The 18,959-nt window shown below is 38.0% G+C and overlaps 2 protein-coding genes across 2 annotated transcripts; both read right to left on the bottom strand.

Annotated features, from left to right (window-relative positions):
- Nucleotides 1-430: 430 nt before the first annotated feature.
- rgs7bpa (regulator of G protein signaling 7 binding protein a) lies at nucleotides 431-8,416 on the bottom strand. Its single transcript, XM_028579058.1, has 6 exons — nucleotides 8,148-8,416; nucleotides 6,943-7,109; nucleotides 2,358-2,488; nucleotides 1,966-2,110; nucleotides 882-952; nucleotides 431-664 (listed from the first exon to the last, which is right to left on the bottom strand). Exons 1-6 carry the CDS (start codon nucleotides 8,295-8,297, stop codon nucleotides 573-575), a joined length of 756 nt encoding a protein of 251 aa, XP_028434859.1. The 5' UTR covers nucleotides 8,298-8,416; the 3' UTR covers nucleotides 431-572.
- Nucleotides 8,417-12,135: 3,719 nt separating this feature from the next.
- rnf180a (ring finger protein 180a) lies at nucleotides 12,136-18,692 on the bottom strand. Its single transcript, XM_028579147.1, has 4 exons — nucleotides 18,546-18,692; nucleotides 14,274-14,511; nucleotides 13,132-13,257; nucleotides 12,136-12,341 (listed from the first exon to the last, which is right to left on the bottom strand). Exons 1-4 carry the CDS (start codon nucleotides 18,690-18,692, stop codon nucleotides 12,136-12,138), a joined length of 717 nt encoding a protein of 238 aa, XP_028434948.1.
- Nucleotides 18,693-18,959: the final 267 nt, after the last annotated feature.

Raw genomic sequence — 18,959 nt, 5'->3', positions numbered from 1 at the left:
TACATTAAGAAGAAAAAACAGCAAGGAACAAAAAACAGAGACTGTAATACACAACAAACATATTCTGCACAAACCTGTCGTCTCAGCTTAGACATACGAAGGACTAACTTTGTCTTAGCAAGCGCCGTCCTGAAATATTCGGATTGGCGTCTATTCATAAGTTATTGCATTATTTCTAATAGAAACTGACAATAATATTCCCTTTTTTAAAACATGAATCCTCATTTCATTCACCCAGATTTGTGGAAGTAATTGAACACTAACATTATTTAAAATGGCCTCTCATTCTCTTTTACATTGGACAAGCAGATATCAGAAATAATTTACCAAAAAAGGAAAAATCTGTTGCAAAATATCTTAAAATATATGTTCATGACTTTTGTTTTCATTACATTGCAGTTACAGTTCTTTGTATTACAAAATAAAATTATAAAATGGACAGCCTTTAAAAAAAAGAGAAAGAGGCAATTTATTTGAAAATGGCAGTAATAGATTGGTGGGAGACACAAGTGGTGAAGGACAGTGGGTAATGGTGTCTTTGTTGCCGCCTCCTACCCACGAAGGCGGGGCCCTTAGCTGGTTACCAGGCAACAGAGCCCAAAGAACCTCCTCTTCCTCTGTCGGACCAGTGGGTAGGGAGTCAGGTTCAGCAAACTGCTGTCATCTAGACACAAGGACACACAGCGGACCACTGCCAGGTCAGACATTTTTGCTAGATTTAGCAATGCGTTGGTTCAAGCCACTCTTTTTCCCAATAAATCTTCTATACTTTTTACCTATAAAAGATTTTGAAAGTGTCACTGCTCTATGGGGTTGAGGTTTGTGTGGGGATGTGCATGTAAGAGGGTGAAGGTTAATAAAGTGTTCTGTTTCTATCTTACCTTGGTTCTTCAATGGTAAAGGCATTGTCTCCCTGAGTTTACTGAGAAGGTTCTTCATCTCCCTCATATCCCTGCAATAACACAAATAAGGGCTTTTATGTAGTGTATCTGAAACATCTATCATGTGGTATATTTTCTCACTCACTCACTCATTCACACACAAATATATAACAAACAACATTTGCTTGAATATCGCTTCCTGTTCTGGCTATTGCAGTTGAATAGCCTTAATCTTTGGCCAATATATTGCCTTGTCAACATGAAACGTGTCAGCCACACACAGGCTCTCCACACACACACACACACACACACACACACACACACACACACACACACACACACACACACACATTTTTGCACCGTCATCTTAAATAGATCTTAAAATATATTGTATTTTATAAAATGTATTGTATTAGTCTAATTCCAGCACCTCATATAATAAACACTCTGATGAAGCACAGTACACTCTGTGATTACTAGATGCCACGCCCGTATGTCAGTTATTTTAGTAAGTAGTTTGCAAACATCCCAAGTAAAAAAAACATTTTAAAAATGTGATTCTGTGGTGTAATAAAATGTTCCAATTATCAAAAACAACCAGACACATTACATAACATTGCATTTGTGTCTACTCTGCCTAGTAGGTTGTAAATACTGTAGGTTGGCATAACAGACAAATATCTGGAAATTGTCAGAAGCATGCAATTTAGTTGTTATAGGATTTCCTATCAGAAGGGAAACATTTTTTTTGCAATCGTATTTCATAAAATCAAATATTTAACAAATCCAGCGGTAAAGGAGCAACCAAGGTTGAAAGAGGAACACTTGGGGTTTAATGTAATTAAATAAAGTGTTTTAACTACATACAGTATGAGTGTATTTTAAAGTAAGCATTAGCTGCTAATAATGTACTGTGAATGAAATGATAAATGATGCAAAATGTTAATTGATCACTAATCTTTTAATAGTAATTGCAGAATTTGCATTATGTTTCCTGACACATGTACTTTGACCAATGAGGAACATGTAGAATTCTCCAAAAACATGCACACAGAAGGACGCAAGACACTTTTTGTCTACCTACCTTTCTATGTTTTCTATGTCATTGGCCACCAGCCAGCAGAGCTGAGGAAAGTCAGTGGGGGAGGAAGAGGTGTCCTCCAGGATCGGGATATCTGAGCTCTCCTCTATCTTACTGTCGACCCCGGTAGGGCCACAAGAATCCTTACCTAAAGATAACAGAGAGCAGCTAGCCTTAAATACATCTCACTACTAAAAACTGTCAATAAATACTTACATCTGTGCATATATTTTGAAATCTGCTAGTGTTGGGATTTTCTTCTGTTTTATTGGTTGTTTATTTTAAATAAATACAAATTTTAAAAAGAGAAATAAAGCATGCTGTATATAAACTAGCACACATGCATAAATACACAAAATCAAAAGCTATGCCATGAGGCTTATTCATGTATTAACCTTTCCTGTGGAGCTGCAGGGACCCTAGTAAGCAGACAGATTTGAGCATCTCTGTGATGTACATCTCCAGACAGCACTGCAGCTGGATGAATAGCCTACAGATCTCAGGGTGGATCTCCCCATCCTCCGGCCTAAAATGACACATAGTTGGAACACAGCAAGGTTACTGGCTAGCTGGGACTTAATAAACTCTGGATACAATGACCAACTTTATGGAAACAAATTAAAATCATAGTCCCGTTATAGAAAAAGGTTCATAGAAAACCTCTTAATGTCTCTGTGTACTGTTAAACAGTAGTTAACAGTAGTTTAACTTAAAGTGTACAAAGTATAGCTGAAGTTGTTTCACTTTAGCACAGTACACATAATCAGGGTTGGGTAATCTGGATTACGTAATCAGATGACAAAAATCAAGTAACTATAATCAACCCAGATTACAATAAAAAATGTGTAATCAGATTACAGTTACATTGTTGAGATTACCTTTTTACATTTTATCATGCAAACAATGCAACTTTTTTATGATAGCCTGTTTTAATTTGACAAGCAGTTCATTTGTTTGTCCACTAGATATCACTATTATCCAATTGCCTGTGTAGTTTCTTGACAAGAAAAAACTTAAAATCAAAACTCAAGCTGGAGGAGCCGTCGACATCAAAAGACAGACCCATTTCAGTTGGGAAAAAATGCGCTTACTAGTTGGCAATATTGCCCCAACTTCGATTTAAAGACAGTGGAAAATAATAATGTGTATGTTGTGTGCAAGTTGTGCAAACCAAAAGTGCAAGTCTTGTCAACGGTGCTAACATCTACTTCAAATCTGAAGAAACACTTGGAGGTAAGTTGAACGTTAACATTAACATTACAGGAACATGCTCGGCATCGTTCAAACATTACTAGCTATCAGGTGGTCCAATGATGATAGTTTGTGATGGTTTCAGTTATGTCATAATTTAGTGAAGGTTAAATTTGCATTTGCCACATCAGTATCAATCATGGTAGCGATGGTTAGGCTAAACGTTATGTTCACCGCTCATAATGTTATATTGGATTTTTTTAATGGATCTCTAAACATTATCCTGGGATTCATTTGATTTCCTTATGAGAAATTTTCAGAGAGAGATATGAGAAAACATTCAATATGATGTGAGAAAAGAGTTAAACAGATTAATATGAGGATATGTACTGAGAAATGGATATGTTCAGAGTAAAGAAAGTACTTAGTAATAAATATAAAGTTTTTAGTTAATAACGTTTTTAGTTAGTTCACACAGGAATGCTTGAATGAAAACAAAAAGATTTTTTTGATGTAATGAAATAATGAAGAGAAAAATAAAATGAGAAGTCATTGATGAATTCTGTGACGGTGTCTTTTACTTAAGGTGCATATTTATTGAAGTGATCTAAGAGTAATCCTAAAGTAATCAGATTACATTAAATGTTTTGGGTAATACAACTGATTATGTTACTGATTACAACAGTAATGGATTACATTTCAAAGTAATCTGACCCAACCCTGCACTTAATACACTTAAAATTGTGCTTTTCTACAATTTAATTACAACTAAAATATATTTAGTACAAAGTTGTTCCAAAATAGCATGATTCAAGATAACTATTTATTAATAAACTTCAAGTATGCTGATGATTAGTCTGTCTTCAAAAACATTCAAGTATGCTACAATTTAATACACTTAGTATACTTTTTTTTTTACCTGGGTTGATTCATGAGTTTAACCGTGTGCTCAGTTACTTAGCAGTAGCAGTTCCACTAAAAAGATTTCAATAGTAAAATAATAAACAATAGTAAATAAAAGTTCCTTAAATATTATACCACAGACTGCCCCCCATTTTGTTTTTTAAAATTATTTGATTAATTGATGTCTCGAAAAATTATTGAAAAAATTGCCAAAGTCTGAGTGCAGTATGTGTTGATCACTTACATGTGTAGAGAAAATGGTGAAAACCGTAATTGACGTCTAACTTTTGTATAATATATTCAATTTTCAGCATGCACATCTTCTACGTCACATCATAACCTTCTAACAGCCCTTACTAAAATTTAAATATATTAACAAAAATGAAGAATAGCCCTCTTAATACAGTTTTGCCTGCTTGTGATTACATTAATATGATCAATAACCTGAACAATTCAGTTACTAATAGCAGCAGCTAATGCCAGAAGGGGTTATAAACTCAAATACATATAAACAGTTTACCAAATTTAAGCCATCAGATAAGAGATACGCTGTGGAATTTGCATTAATGATAAGAAATGGGAGCTATCAATTTCTGTAGACCTGTTTTTGTTGCTTTATGTCAACAAGCAGACAAGGTCAAAATTGCTACTGACTGGATTTTGCATGATTGTTGTTATATGCCCAAATTTTTAGTTTGTTTAACTGTCTAAGAATGTATGAATGAAATGCATTGGAGAAGTTCAAACATAAAAACCCCATCTGAATACTTTTCATTTACCCAGAGTTGATCACTTGCTTTAACAACCATATACATCTGGTGTTTAAGGGAAAACTTCAGCAGGTGATATTCAGTGGGTGTGATATCACAGAGGAAAGTGACAGCGATGAAAGGCGTGAAACTTGCACGTGGTACAATTATTTCTCACACAAATCATGCTGTTGCATTCCCGTCTTCCAACAGCAAGCTTCTCCTTCCCATCGTTGTTTTGTCAAAGTGCTGCCTTTTACAGTACTGTTGCTAAAGCAAAGCTGTCATCAATGCTATCCTGCTTATCAGCTTTTCTCTAACACATTGGAGAGGCCTCACATCACTCAAACCATTCAGACACACTGGCTTTATTTGATTAAAGGGGACTAATCTGTGCTGTCTAATTCAAGCTCTGTGTCTCTAGTGGTGGAGACGGACATTGAAATGGCCTGGAGAGCTTTTAGGAAAGGAGGCTTAGAGTACATGTTGGTGATGATTATGACAATGATGTTGATGCTGTTATCAGTAGGAACTGAGTTCTCTCTAAAGCTGCTGCGCTGTCCCTATTTCAATAGCAGCAGCAGAAAATTCAAGCACAGGACTATAATAGATACTACTTGTAGTCTTGGAGGTATAACTGTATCTAGCTGTATAATTACGCCATAAATTAAAAAAAGTAGTAATATATAAAATGATATTATTAAAGCATTGCTCAATGGATGTTGTATGACTCATGCCCCTGCATGACAGGAAACATGCAGTAGACTGCTTACCGGCTAACCATAGGAGTGTGGCACGCACATGTGGTTCAAAGCCTCCATACGTTAAATGGAAAGATTTTGTCATGCATGTAACAGACAGTGAAATATATGCATTCTTAAATTGCTGTGAGATATAACAAGTGGATTAATTATTTAGCCAGGAAATGGGTTACAGAGCAGAGTACAGCCTAACATATTCTAAACTCGTCCTCATGAAAAATGTGGCAGACTAATATTTAATGGGAGAGCATTCAATGGTTTCACAGTTCTCCAACAAATGTGGATGCCTGTTATAAGGAGGAATATGAGCTATAGCAGGAGTAAACCTGATGCTGTTATTGTTTCAATGCTGCCAGGGCTTTGTCAAGCAGTTAGCACTGCAGAATGTCCTCCAAATCTCTCTCACCACTGGCTTCAGTGTCTGATTGTTATTTAAGTAAGTTTGAGGGTTCCAAGTCAGCTGGCATCTTAGCTTTACAGAGGACCTTCAAATCCCAAGCCTAACTTTGCCCTTCTTCCACTGGCACCAATGCGGGGTAGATGTTGTGCTCAACGAAGAGTGCAGGCCAAGTCAACAGACATGTCAGGCTTCTGTCATTTTTTCTCTCTATCTTAAACCCAAACATCTATCATAAACAAACCTATATCGTAATATATTTTGCATTGACTGTTTCATTAGGGTATCATTTGTTTTTGCTAAAAAGAAAGAGCCAAGGCTTTGGATTCTTGCAGACATTCTGTACTCTAGAAAACAATGAACATCCATTGTTGAAAAGCATGCTAGTATCTAAATGTCCAAATGGCCATAACAGAAACACAGCACACAAAACACACACACACACACACACACACACACACACACACACACACACACACACACACACACACACACACACACACACACACACACACACAATATTGATAATATTATCTCAGAAATTCGTTGTTCTGAGAAGCATTTCACTTCATGCATTAACGTGTTAGACCCCAGCTAATGGGAAACTACCAGTTACAGCATGTTGTTGTGATTGCTTCCTGGTAAAGCTGTACCGCTAGCAATTAGAGCCATCATGGTTTAAAAAAAAGTGATCTCATGTTCTGTTTCCCCCAAATTCTTTTCCCACTTCAAGCTCACTAGTTTTACAGTAATGGGGCAGACACTTGAATGATTTCTTTGAAGTGTAGAGGAGTAGGCTTAAGTATACATGTGCCTAAAACGGGGATGCTTATAGAAATTTGTGGTAAAATTTGCTACTTTACAACTTTAGGCGCAGCAGTGTTGCAGAGCGCCGTATTTGGTGCACTTTCAGAACCATTGATAGCTCTTTGTGAGGTACTAATAGTCAGCACCATGGACAGCGTCTTTGCCAACTTACCCCGATATCAAGGAGAGACTGTGGTGTGCCGCTCTCGCCATTTCGCAGCCTTTAGTTCGGGTCTTCAACATTTCGGCCCGTAAGGAAGGACAGTCCACAGTGATTTCGCCAATGGAGATGACCAGCTCACGGTACAGAGCCACAAGCGTATTGAATTCTTGGACGATCTGTGAATGAGACGATAAAATCACACAAAAATAAGTTATTCCCTAAATGACTTAGTCAAGTAAGCACCACACATATATAACAAACAACATTTGCTTGAAAATCGCTTCCTGTTCTGGCTATTGCAGTTGAATAGCCTTGATCCTTGGCCAATACATTGACTTGTCAACATGAAACGAGTCAGCCACACACACACACACACACACACACACACACACACACACACACACACACACACACACACACACACACACACACACACACACACACACACACACACACACACATACTGAGGACACATAATGTGCCAGTGCAGGTGCATTGTGGTATAGGCATCAATTGAAATAGTATTTCAAAATTTGCAACCTTGCACCTATGCGGTCAAAAGCCCATAGAAATAGAAACGTGAAAGTGAAGCATTGCCATCAAAATTGTCCGCAAAGTCAAAGTGGATGATACATGAATTGATTTTTCTTTTATTGACAGGGGTCCCATTATGCTAAATTTGGTTGTTTGCACAACCTCAGAGCTTGAGATTGCGGGACACAAATATTTCGTTCATTTTGTGCAACTCCTGCATAGCATCCTGCTGCACTCCTGTAGGCTATAGGAACAGAGAGGCTCCATGACGTTCACTAATGAAAGGGTGAAGCAGGCTATAGCCTACATATCATCATTCCTGCCAACATCTGTCAAAACACGGGACATCTGTGCTATGAACACCTAGATTATATTGTAATTTGGGAAATTTTGAAATCAGTCTAAATCATCAGCACTCCAAATGTAAATCACACAGTCAATCTGCACGCCGAGATGATCTGTTTGGCATCACTGACGACAAAGCAATGCCAATGCATATATCTATTTTTAGGCTCCCAGACTGAGTTACAGTCTTTTTTGCAGCTATTAACAGCTGTCGCCTCTGCACCCTGCATGCACGGGATAGTCGATCGTCCTATAGAACAAAGAAAGCTACGGATAATAACATAGCACTCCTTATCAGAGGCACCCATGCAGTCATTGACGTGTCGCAAACCTACCATTCTGCAGTCGGCCACGGCGCGTTGGGCTTTGCGGGTACTTTCGGTACTCTCCCTCCTCTGTGGGTCTCGGCAAGGAGGCTTCCCAATCTGGAAGATGTTCCCGGAGGATCTGGGGCGGTTCTTGCGCCCATTCGATGCAGAACTCATGCATACACATACACTAATAAAACAGCCCTAATACAGAACGGTTTTGTCTTATTTCTCTACCAAACTTCACCACTTTCTTTCTTCCTGCCTCACCACCCTGCACCTTACTGTTCACCTTATTCTCTCCTCTGTATACGCTCAGTTCACCTTCGCCAACTATTGGCTGGATTGAATCTCGATTACAGTTATTGCTCTGTCTATCTCTCACGTTCCTCCCCTCTAGTGTAAGAGACGGAGAAAATATTTTCCCGGACGAGCCTCAGAGTGCAGAAAAAAAAGTACCGGATGAGCGTCTGCGACTCCTCTCCGCATTGCCCTGACTGCAGCGGGACGCAAGTCACCTTCACCCCAGCAGCACACGGTGCACAGTGAAGACTTCACACCCAACCCGGAGTCCAGCTAGCTGAGGTGTCTTCTCTGACGCACCGATGTTGGAAGGAGACGATCACATTTACGGATATTCTCCAAATGCAACCATTTTTTATGATTGCGCGTTTCCATTAAGCACCAATAAGACGGGCGATAACGATCGTTTCTTAGCTGCAGAATCTCCTTATAGATACGAAATAACGCCACCAATGTCCCCGCTGACAATTACACTGCGCACACTCCTCTGTGCCGGAGAAAATCTAAACGATAAAAAAAAAACTTAATTCCTGGTATCGCGGTCTCAATTCTGCTCCCAGGGTCTGTTTGTTCGAGTGTCTCCAGCTGGTCGGGCGGGCCTATCTCTAACCTTGGAGAGGCAGTAGAAGACGAGCAGTTGCTACAGGCCTGACGTGGCTCTGTGGCTGGCAACACTGCGCACCCAAAGGACGGGAATACTAATAGGGCCCATCAAGTCAGACCCCCGCCCTGAGCTGTATCCTAAACGTGTGAAATTCAGGCTTTTGGCCACTTTGCCTCCACATATTGCAGTAAAGACTATATGTGTGTCCATTTAAACTTTAGTATTGAATACCACAGTTTAAATACACATCTACTATGGTATATTTATAATAATTATGCAGTCCCATTGTATTGGGACTTAAAGTGTGTTTTATGGTATTATTATTATTTTTATATCCATATGCCTTTCTCAACCGCAATCATATGCCTATAGACACACATTGTGTTTAACATAAAAGTGTTACTTTATTAGAGACCCAAATATATTTTTAAGGTTGTTAAGGTGGTTACTAAGGGTAATCTTGCAATCCAGGTTATGTTAAGTGTAAAACATAATAGTCGGACCAATACAAAACCACAAAAAATTTAAGTAAATAGGAACTAAGCTGTAAACTGGAAGGAAGCTTCATGCACACACACAAATGGAGAGCGGTGGCATAAAAAAAAAATACATACAGTATATATGAATATAAATGTATAATTTGTTGTCTATGGTTACACCACAAAAACTAAACTCTTTCAACATTTCTATTTTTTTGTTTGCTATGAATGTGCCTACTTTCAGCTGTGACAATTGCCCTTCCTTGCTTTTGACAACCACAAGAGGAAAGTATGTGGTAGATATTCTGAATAAATTAGGAATCCATTTCAGTGTATGGTGAGTGCTCTTTCTAAACATGCATTACTATTTAATTGTGAATGCAGGAAGACTTTCAAAATCCATCTACATGACATACACCCACAGATGCACACCGCTGCATAAACACAAAGAGACACACATCCAGTGACACAGAAAACGTACAGTGTAACTTTTTTGTTTATTTAAATGTAAAAGATTCGGCACTGATCGTGTGTTTGGTATTGATCTCTTAGAAGAGATGGCACCCTAACACATCTCCTGGTTTCTTAGCAATGACATGTCAATTCATTCTTCTTAAATGGCTTTTACTACAAAATGTGCATACCATTTTTATAAATAAACACATTTAAATATGGCCAATAGTTAATAGATTTTAAATGCTAATGCCTTCCTGTGCTGCCAACTGAAAGTCTTTCTCCATATCCTCCCCAAACGTTTCTGATGGGGCCTCACACAACTCTCATAATGGAAACTTGCAAAGCAAACTGGAAAAGGTAAAAGTCCAGTCACTATCCAGGTGTAAGCAGAGCCTGTGCTTTCCATATAGTAAGCTCCAAATATATCTCTTTGGGACTGCTTTACGTCCTGCACTATACTAGTTACTGACCATCTAGGTGACCCTTTCTGTCCCAAGTGCTAGTATTTGTAGCCAGAGGTCATTCCACCAAGGCTCGAGACTCTGCCTGCTGTCCAACTGGCAACACACCACACCACTTGATTGTTATTGTAAAGTTATACCAAACTGTGAACAATACATGCATTGAGTGAAGCCCACATACTTTACACTGATGCAAGTAGAAAATTAAAGTGAAGTCCTTTGGAAAAGCTAATAAAAGCACTTAAAGAGGTATCAACTAAACAACTTGAATTGTGTCAGGAAAAAGCAATTTATTTGGCTCTAACACATGATTTCATTACCAAATTGGAAACCGCTTGAATGTACAAATTCATATCAAAGCCACATCTACATACCTGTATTAATGTGTTTCTGTGTAACTTTTGAAATAAAATACAGTGACTTATTTCAACATTATTCCCTCCAGGGGGTGCTTAAGAACAATAAAAACCACAAAATTCCTTCTCATTGAAAAACAGCAAATTAAAAACATCTAGCAAGACATACTGTATATTATAACACAAGTGCCAATTAAAAAGGTTTTAGAAGTAAGGATATGGTGTATGGCGGTAAATTGGAACAGAGGTTCATAAAACCATAAACAAATGGTCTCAACCCATACCAAAGAGCAAATCTCTTATTTAAAGAAGTTTTCTGAGGATGCATAAACATGAAAATCCACCCAAAAAGTGCTCACTCATGTTAGTCTTTTTTTGTTTTATTGTGGGTTAGTCATTATTATTATTATTATTATTATTATTATTATTATTATAATAACATTACAGTATTATCATTGGAATATGCAATACCAGTGGTAGTACTGAAATGGTATGTTCTTGTATTTGGGCAAAAGTATAAACAACCATCTCTACCTCATTATAGCAGCAGCTCATGCTTGTGTTTCCCAATGATAAAATATAGTGCAAATTGGTTCCACTGTCCAACAGAAGTTTCTAAATTAAATTTGAAAATACTGTTTGAATTCATAAGTGAAAAATTCGGAATACATATAAATGTTTGTCGTATTTTAAAGCATTACCATATGTTTTGTCACGACTGCAAATCTCAAAATGAGGTAATGTTTTGGGTTGGTAAGTATGAAATTGAAGAAAACCTAATTGGAATTTTCCACTTTTGTTATTTCTAGTACTTACATTAATATGTCATTGAAAGTAATCAGACTAGGAGTAATCTAGTTGGCTGTGCTGCTAATAAAAAATAAGCAAGTATTAATAGACTGTATGTAAATTATATAAAACACTACAACCTAGGAGATGTTATACGTGACATATATGTATTATCTCCCATCCATACAGGAACAGGACATGTTGTGCAACCCACATTACATGCGCAACATGTGGAGACAGAGAACATTGGATTCCCAAACATCCTCCTACACCTTTTCTCTATTTCAATCATTTATTAATGAGAGACAACAAGCTGGCACCAGCTGTTGTTTTCCCTCCATCGCGTCATCCCTACCTGCTTGTCTTCTCATTAAAGCCTACAGCTTAGTTTCCCCTATATATAAAGTAAGCACACATATATATATATATATATATATATATATATATATATATATATATATATATATATATATATATATATATATGTGTGTGCTTACTTTACCCTCATCTTTCAGTATCCTCAACTTTTCCTCTTTCCATGTTGCTCCATTATTTTAGTTATGACTGTCAAAAAGAAGGGAAGAAGAGGTAGCAAAGGAAGCAGAATATGAAGAAGCCAATAACCCAGTTGACTGAATAGATATAGATGATGACCATGTCCATGTCAAAACGCCAGCCTCGAGAGTCATCCTCAAAGTCCAGAGCGTCCAGACGGTAGCCTCCTCCATGGGGGAACTGGCGTCTAGCAATGGGACTGGACTGCCTCTGGAAGCCTGGTTTGGGTGACAAATAAGGCATCACATTTGGTGGTTTTCACAAGTGAAATATTTCTACAGTAGTTTTCTCCTTATTTGAATGAATGTCAGGTAAAATGGAATCTAATAGTTTTTATAGTGGGAAAAAAGCATTGACATCACATTGTCAGGAAGGTAGCTACTATTGAGGAAACCAAGGTCACGTCCTCGGTAATATGTCTGGAAAATTATTATTTTTTTAAGAGTGATTCTGATATTTTTTTTCTGGTCAACATCCAGTATCTTAAAATCTGCCGAAATAAAGTAAACTACTACTACTAAAGTAAAATAAAAAGGAGTCCGTCTTCTCCATCAGAATTACACAGTATAGAGAAGGCTGTGGAACATTTAGACCATCAAGTGGGAGATAACAGTATATTACTTTATATAATGGTACAACATCAGTAGTTGTACATAGGTGATAAACTAATTATGGGGAACATTGCTTCTCCTCAAAATATTCTCCAAGAATTTTGTCTATAATAAGAAATTGCATGTGTGCCTGGCAAAGGCAGCAACTTAAATGTGTATTATGTATGCTATGAAATTAAAGCATTGGGTTTAATCTACCTCTGAAGCCTTGAGGTACTTTAAGGATAAATACGTAGCAGGTACACATGTGCTACTCTGTCACAAGTCTTGGCAAGACCTACAATCTTACTTAAGCATTACAATAAAATTGCAATTGTGTCTTTCTGCTGCTGATATTTTGCCAAATCTGTTTATTTTAATCTGAGAGAATTCTGTGTATGGGTATTTAAAAACCTGCCTCCAAAGATACGGAAGAGTTTCCGGCAGCTTGGGAGTGGCCACTTTGCACAACTTGCTTTCTGGAAGTTTTGTTTCCGGGAAAGGTATTCCTTTGGAAAGAATGTTCTTGCTGTTTGGTTTAGCTCTGTAAGAAAGACAAGGAAACAAACTAAATATTATAAAACGTGAACATCTTATTCACACCTATACTTCTTTATAGCCTGGATAGATTATGTTTGATTGATTCAATGTATTCAAAGAAGCAGCAGCAAAAGCAGCATCACCTGACTTCCTCATTTTCTCCTTGTTCTGTTTCTGTGTGACCTTGGCTTTGGTAATCAACACAAGAATCTAATCTACAATCCTTGTCACCTAATCACTCACAAGAGCCCTTAGTGTGTCTGCAGTCCTCATAACCATGGCCACTACTGTCTTTTAATGGCCACAGCAGTGTCCCTGCCGCTCACTCTCTCCTACATACATCTAGAAGTAGGCCAAAGTGAATCACAGAACTTCATTACTTATTCATAGATCAGACTACGTTCAATGTAATCAGCTTGCAGTGATCACAAGGTTACATAAAATAAGTATGTCGTTATAGAGCATATGTGCAAAATTATTACTATTACAGTAGATTATGTAAGATTATTGTGTAATGACATCACATGGATACACATAAGATTAGGGTTTCATTGTCTACAGGTGCCGCAATTGCTAAAAACATCTCTTTTGTCATATCGCAATGCATTTCCCACTCATCAGGTTAACCCTTTTCAGAAACACTAAATAAAAGTGTTCCAATCTTGTTTGATTTTGTCTTCTCGGTCAGGGTGACTCATCTGGTCAGAGCTGAACTAAACGTCTACTCTGCTCCCTACGGGACATCTGCAGCTGGGCCCTCTGAACAATCTGCAGCTTAGATGTCATCTATGCAACAGCCAACAGACGTAAGAATACACATATAGCCTAGCTGCTAATTGACTGTTACATTATGATTATTTTGTTCTAAACTACACATTTTACTGGCATATTTAAAACTGTATTTTTTTTATCCATCTCACATTATGTAATCTAAAATGTTTAGCAGAGTCATAAGTAGAGGTGATACGTATTTCAAATCATGTAAATTGTACGGCAAGTGCATTCTGCCCATTAGCTCACCCTTCTGGAAGAAGACATGTGTGATGATTGTTCTGCAGAGGGGGCAGGGGGTGTTGGTGGGGCTGTTCTTAGCCAGCGTCCTCAGACAGGGTTCACAGAAGATGTGGTTGCAGGGGTGACACATGTAAGGACTGAAGTATACATCCAAACACACAGCGCATATGTAACCTTCTCTGTCACCAGCGCTCATGTCCTCATCATCCTCGCTACTGCTGCTGGATGGGTTCCCTGTTGAACTCTGGGTAACGAGCAAAGGCATAGGGTGAAAAGATAAATGATGTTGATAGATGTATCAACATCCATGCATATATTTTCTTGTAGATCTCTTCATGCAGATAAATATTTCTGTGTGTGTATATATTGCAAACATGCACATCTTCATCTGCAAGCCTTTGTATACTGTAAAAAGTAAAAAGTGTTTTGGATGAGATTCACATCAGATTAGCACCAAACTTATTTTATCTCTTCTTCTATCTCTAAAATCTAAAACCATGATGGCAAACCCATTTCTAAAGGTTCACGTCTACATGGACAGACATATTAGAAGAAAGGAGACAATCCAGAAATCTGACCCCCCACATATGAGGTTTTGAGCATACATTATCGCTATGTCATCGCACCAGCTGGCAATAAATATAAGTGAAAACGTCCTCTACTGCAGTCCTCTTGAGATTCTGTTTAAAATACTCTCACTTTAATACACACATTTGATGAGTGTAAATTGTCTTTGACACCCACCTGCACAGCATAATAATATGTGTGAGGACATGAGGGTTTTAGATGTAAGTTCAGCAGAATAAAACATCTACTTACCTACACTTTCTCACTTCTTATGGAAGAGCATAAACATTGTTTGCTAAATACAGCATTTTGACCCTGACGCTGGCCCTAATTCAAACTCCCCTTACTCTACAGCAAACAGAGAGTTGTTACTTTCTTCAGGTAGAGTTTTTCCATAAGGCACAGTGTGACTCATGCATACACAATTCTGTAAGATAAAACATTTTGTTTACGCTGCAGATGGCCTGTCTTCAGTTTACCCTTTTAATCTAGTTTGTATCTTTTCATTTCATATGGCAAAATACATCTGCCAACCCCACTGCTCCAATCCCTCTCATCTCTTCAGCAGTCAACTACCCTCCCTCCCAGGTGCCTCTGCACCTAAATCCACACTCAGCATTTCCAAATTCCAAATAAAATTCATATGAGAGGAAGTACAAAAACCCATTTTGAGAACAGTATCTGGGGTCCCTCGAGTCCTCCTAGTCAGACCTGTGACAGCAGACTCAGAGGATTGGTGTCTGAAGCCTCAGTCTTAAAAAAGACCAGGGGGTGCTTCCAGAGTAATTACCACTTTATCGCCCAGGGGGAACTCCAGGGACTTCGGTGTTGCACCAGTCCTGCCTCCCAAGGTGTGTCATTAACACAGAGGAAAGAACACAGAGTGTACAGCTCCAAGCAATCATGGGCACTGAGGCTCTCCTGTGGCAACATGCACTGTAACATGACACCTTTGTCTTGGTTGCACTGTTAAATGTGTACATCAATAAATAAGTACTATTCTTTATCATTGGGAAGTAAAAGTAAATTAAAATCTTTTAGTAGACATGGAGTAAACTTTTTTCTTTTTATTACCTTAACTTGTATTAGCTTCATTTGACTAACCTGACACAAATGTGGTTTGTGTAAACTTGAAAGAATAATAATTATTTTACAATAGCAATAAATGTTTCTACAGATCTACATGCAGCAGCTACATTCAACCACAAACAGATTTCAGGTTCTGAACAGCAGCTGGAGTAAGTAACTGAACAATCCAACACTAATTGCCTCTCCATTACCCAGGATGAACCTACTTCCTGTGGAAAACTGCATGACAATAATACCCGCTCTGACCTTTGGCCTAGTGTATACTATCTACAAAGTGCAAATATTTCATGAGACTCTATCAGGGGGGTTAAAACAACCATTTCCACAAACAATGAAGGCATAAGCAGTAAAGTTGCATGAAATCTGCGAAGGGGGAAATAAATAAAGCATCATATTTGGAAACACACATTGTGAAATATGTACTTAAACAAGGCTTTGTGACCAAAGGGTTAAAATAATAAATAATAATAATAATATGAGAGGGTGAATGAGAAAAACTACTGTTGAGCTGTCCTTGAGAAGTATCCTTAAGTCCCAGTGGCTAATAGGTGAAATGCTGTGCTTGTAGTGAGCAGCTCCCAAATGAGAATGAGTGTAACTGTGCGAGTGCAAAGTTGGAAAAAGCTGAGGAAATAGCATACACACTCAATAAGTCTTGATATTGATAAATAACCAAGCAAACTCATTTAATTTATTCTGAAATAATAAACAAACATGCCTACTCACTTTTTCTCTGAGAGTTAGGTGAGAAGACCAATACCACTCGCATTGTGCATTAACTATAGAGCTTAGCATAATCACTGGAAGCAGGTGGAAGCAGCTAGCCTGGCTTTCTCCAAAGTTCAAATATGTACAGGCACCATTAAAGCTCACAAAATGGGCTGTATCTTATTTGTTTAATTCATGCACAAACATGTTGGACAACTTCCTAGAGTATTGCTTTCCCTGTGAGACAGCCAGGTGCCTGGTCAAGTGTTGCCAGCTATTTCATATGGAAAGTAGCTTGCTCGAAGTGTTGCTAGATGTCGCTAGATTATGTTACATGTATGTGATGTCATAACATAACTATTCACATACAAGATTTCAAAACATGTCAAGCTTACCTGACTCTGACTATCTTTATCATTAACTATTTTTATTTTTTAAATATATCTCATCAAAATGCACATGTAAAACCACAACTCTCTGTAAAACCACAATTTATTTATTACATTTTTGTTTGTGTTCACAAATAAAATGAGATATAACATGTCCATTAGTGAGCTTTAGAGGTGTTGATAGCCATATTTGTTTTCCTTTAGAGAGAGCCAGGCTAGCTGTTATACCCTGCTTCAGTATTTACGCTAAGGTAAATTAAAAAAAACTAAATTAAGCTAAGCTTATCCCCTCTTGACTTGGGCTACATATACTGTATAACATTCAAACATTATCAATCTTATCATCTAACTCTCGACAAGAACTTTGAGGTTCTAACATTTGGCTCTTGACCCTTAATTTACACGTGATAACTGTAGCGCAAATTGGGAAAAATGTAAAAACACTTGTTTTTGCATTTCATTCATTTTGCATTCTCCTCATGGTGGCACATGCCATCTATTCTCCCCCACAGAAATAATCCTCCACATTATAATAGATACAATTATATCTGCTAGAGCCAAATAGTATGTGTATTATGTATCTACATCATGCATACATTAACTACAATTTGAGGGAGAGAGGAATATCTTAACTAAAAACAATATAATCAGCAGGAGGGCATCAAATTAGGGAAATTATTTTCTGTGTTTCAATGCAACTCATTTTATTCAGCTTTATCTAACTCAGCAGTCAGAATAATTTCAATCCACCAACGTAACTGCAGATCTGCAGCAGCCAATCAAAAGCAGAATCTGCTCTGTTGTCTGGTTGCTTTTGAAAGGCTCTCCACCCAAGCCTCATCATGCAACTAATTCAGATGTAACCCCACTTTAAACTGTACAATGGCTATTGAGAGGAGCTGGGTGCTGATAGGGCTGTCGACAGTCAGACTTAGATGAAATTAACACACAGACACAAAAATACACGTGTAGCCACACAGTCACATAAAGTGCCATGAATAAATACAGTGAAAAGTGGACCCAACATGCAATATTTAGGTCTGATTTGTGTGCGTGTTGTATTTTACCACACACACAAACATACAAAAGTGGATCAGTTAGGTAATTTAAGGCTGAAGTGCATTGAGACTTGAGCAACTGAAGAGTATCCTAAAGCTTCTTAACTGATAAAGACTACACATGAAGACGGAAATATTTGGTTTGGTAAATGATAAATGAAAATTGATAAGTGCCCCTTCTGTGCCCCTACTGTACTTCTCAGTGTCACATAAAATATCATAGTGCTTTAATAGTTGAGACATTATTTGCATTGTATTAACATAGTATTAATTGGGAAATGGGTGAGAAAAATAAATTATTCAATGATTTAATTATCAGCTCTGTGGTTCTTCTTATACAGCAGCACCAAAAGATATAAGGTAGTTGCCTGATCTTAATCCTAAAATCACTGGTAAAACATTTGGTAAAAGAACAGTGACTTCAGTACTCATTGTCATATTTAGGCTCAGTAATTTGTGTCATTTACCTGTCTGATCTCCTGCAGTTGACTTTGTCTCCACCTCTCCCTTCTCCTCTGCCTCCTCCTCAGACACTTAATCCTGTTCTTCTCTCTTTTACTCATCCTCCTCTCAGGGAGAAAAGGAACACAAGGCGGCACCACTGCTGATGTCATGGTTTGACCTATCACCTCCGTCACACCACTGCCTCCTTCCTCGCCATCTTCCACGTCCTCTTCCTCCTCCTCCTCCTCCTCCTCCTCTTCTTCTTCTTCTTCTCCTAGCTCTGAGTTGGTGAGAGATGGGATGTGTGTCAGATGGCTTTGTGACGATCGTCCAGTTGCTGTCCCTGTTCTCACCTCCACCCAGAATGGATCTGTCTCTCTGAGCAAACTAAATGGGTTGCAGTGCAGGTCTCCTGCTGCTGTTCTGGATGAAAGTCT

Source organism: Perca flavescens, chromosome 5, assembly GCF_004354835.1.
Source record: "Perca flavescens isolate YP-PL-M2 chromosome 5, PFLA_1.0, whole genome shotgun sequence".
Classification (NCBI taxonomy): domain Eukaryota; kingdom Metazoa; phylum Chordata; class Actinopteri; order Perciformes; family Percidae; genus Perca; species Perca flavescens.
This window is presented reverse-complemented; position numbering and strand designations above follow the sequence as displayed.

Bases quoted from the DNA above. Each gene is read 5' to 3' on its own strand.
- rgs7bpa (XM_028579058.1), bottom strand. From the start codon at position 8,297: ATGAGTTCTGCATCGAATGGGCGCAAGAACCGCCCCAGATCCTCCGGG. The intron at 953-1,965 runs GTAGGTAGACAA...GTGTTATTGCAG, and splicing joins GACATAGAAAACATAGAAAG to GGATATGAGGGAGATGAAGA. The intron at 665-881 runs GTAAGATAGAAA...CCTTGTGTCTAG, and splicing joins TTTACCATTGAAGAACCAAG to ATGACAGCAGTTTGCTGAAC.
- rnf180a (XM_028579147.1), bottom strand. From the start codon at position 18,692: ATGACATCAGCAGTGGTGCCGCCTTGTGTTCCTTTTCTCCCTGAGAGG. The intron at 14,512-18,545 runs GTAAATGACACA...CTCGTTACCCAG, and splicing joins AACTGCAGGAGATCAGACAG to AGTTCAACAGGGAACCCATC. The intron at 12,342-13,131 runs GCAGGTTTTTAA...CACCCAAACCAG, and splicing joins ACTCTTCCGTATCTTTGGAG to GCTTCCAGAGGCAGTCCAGT.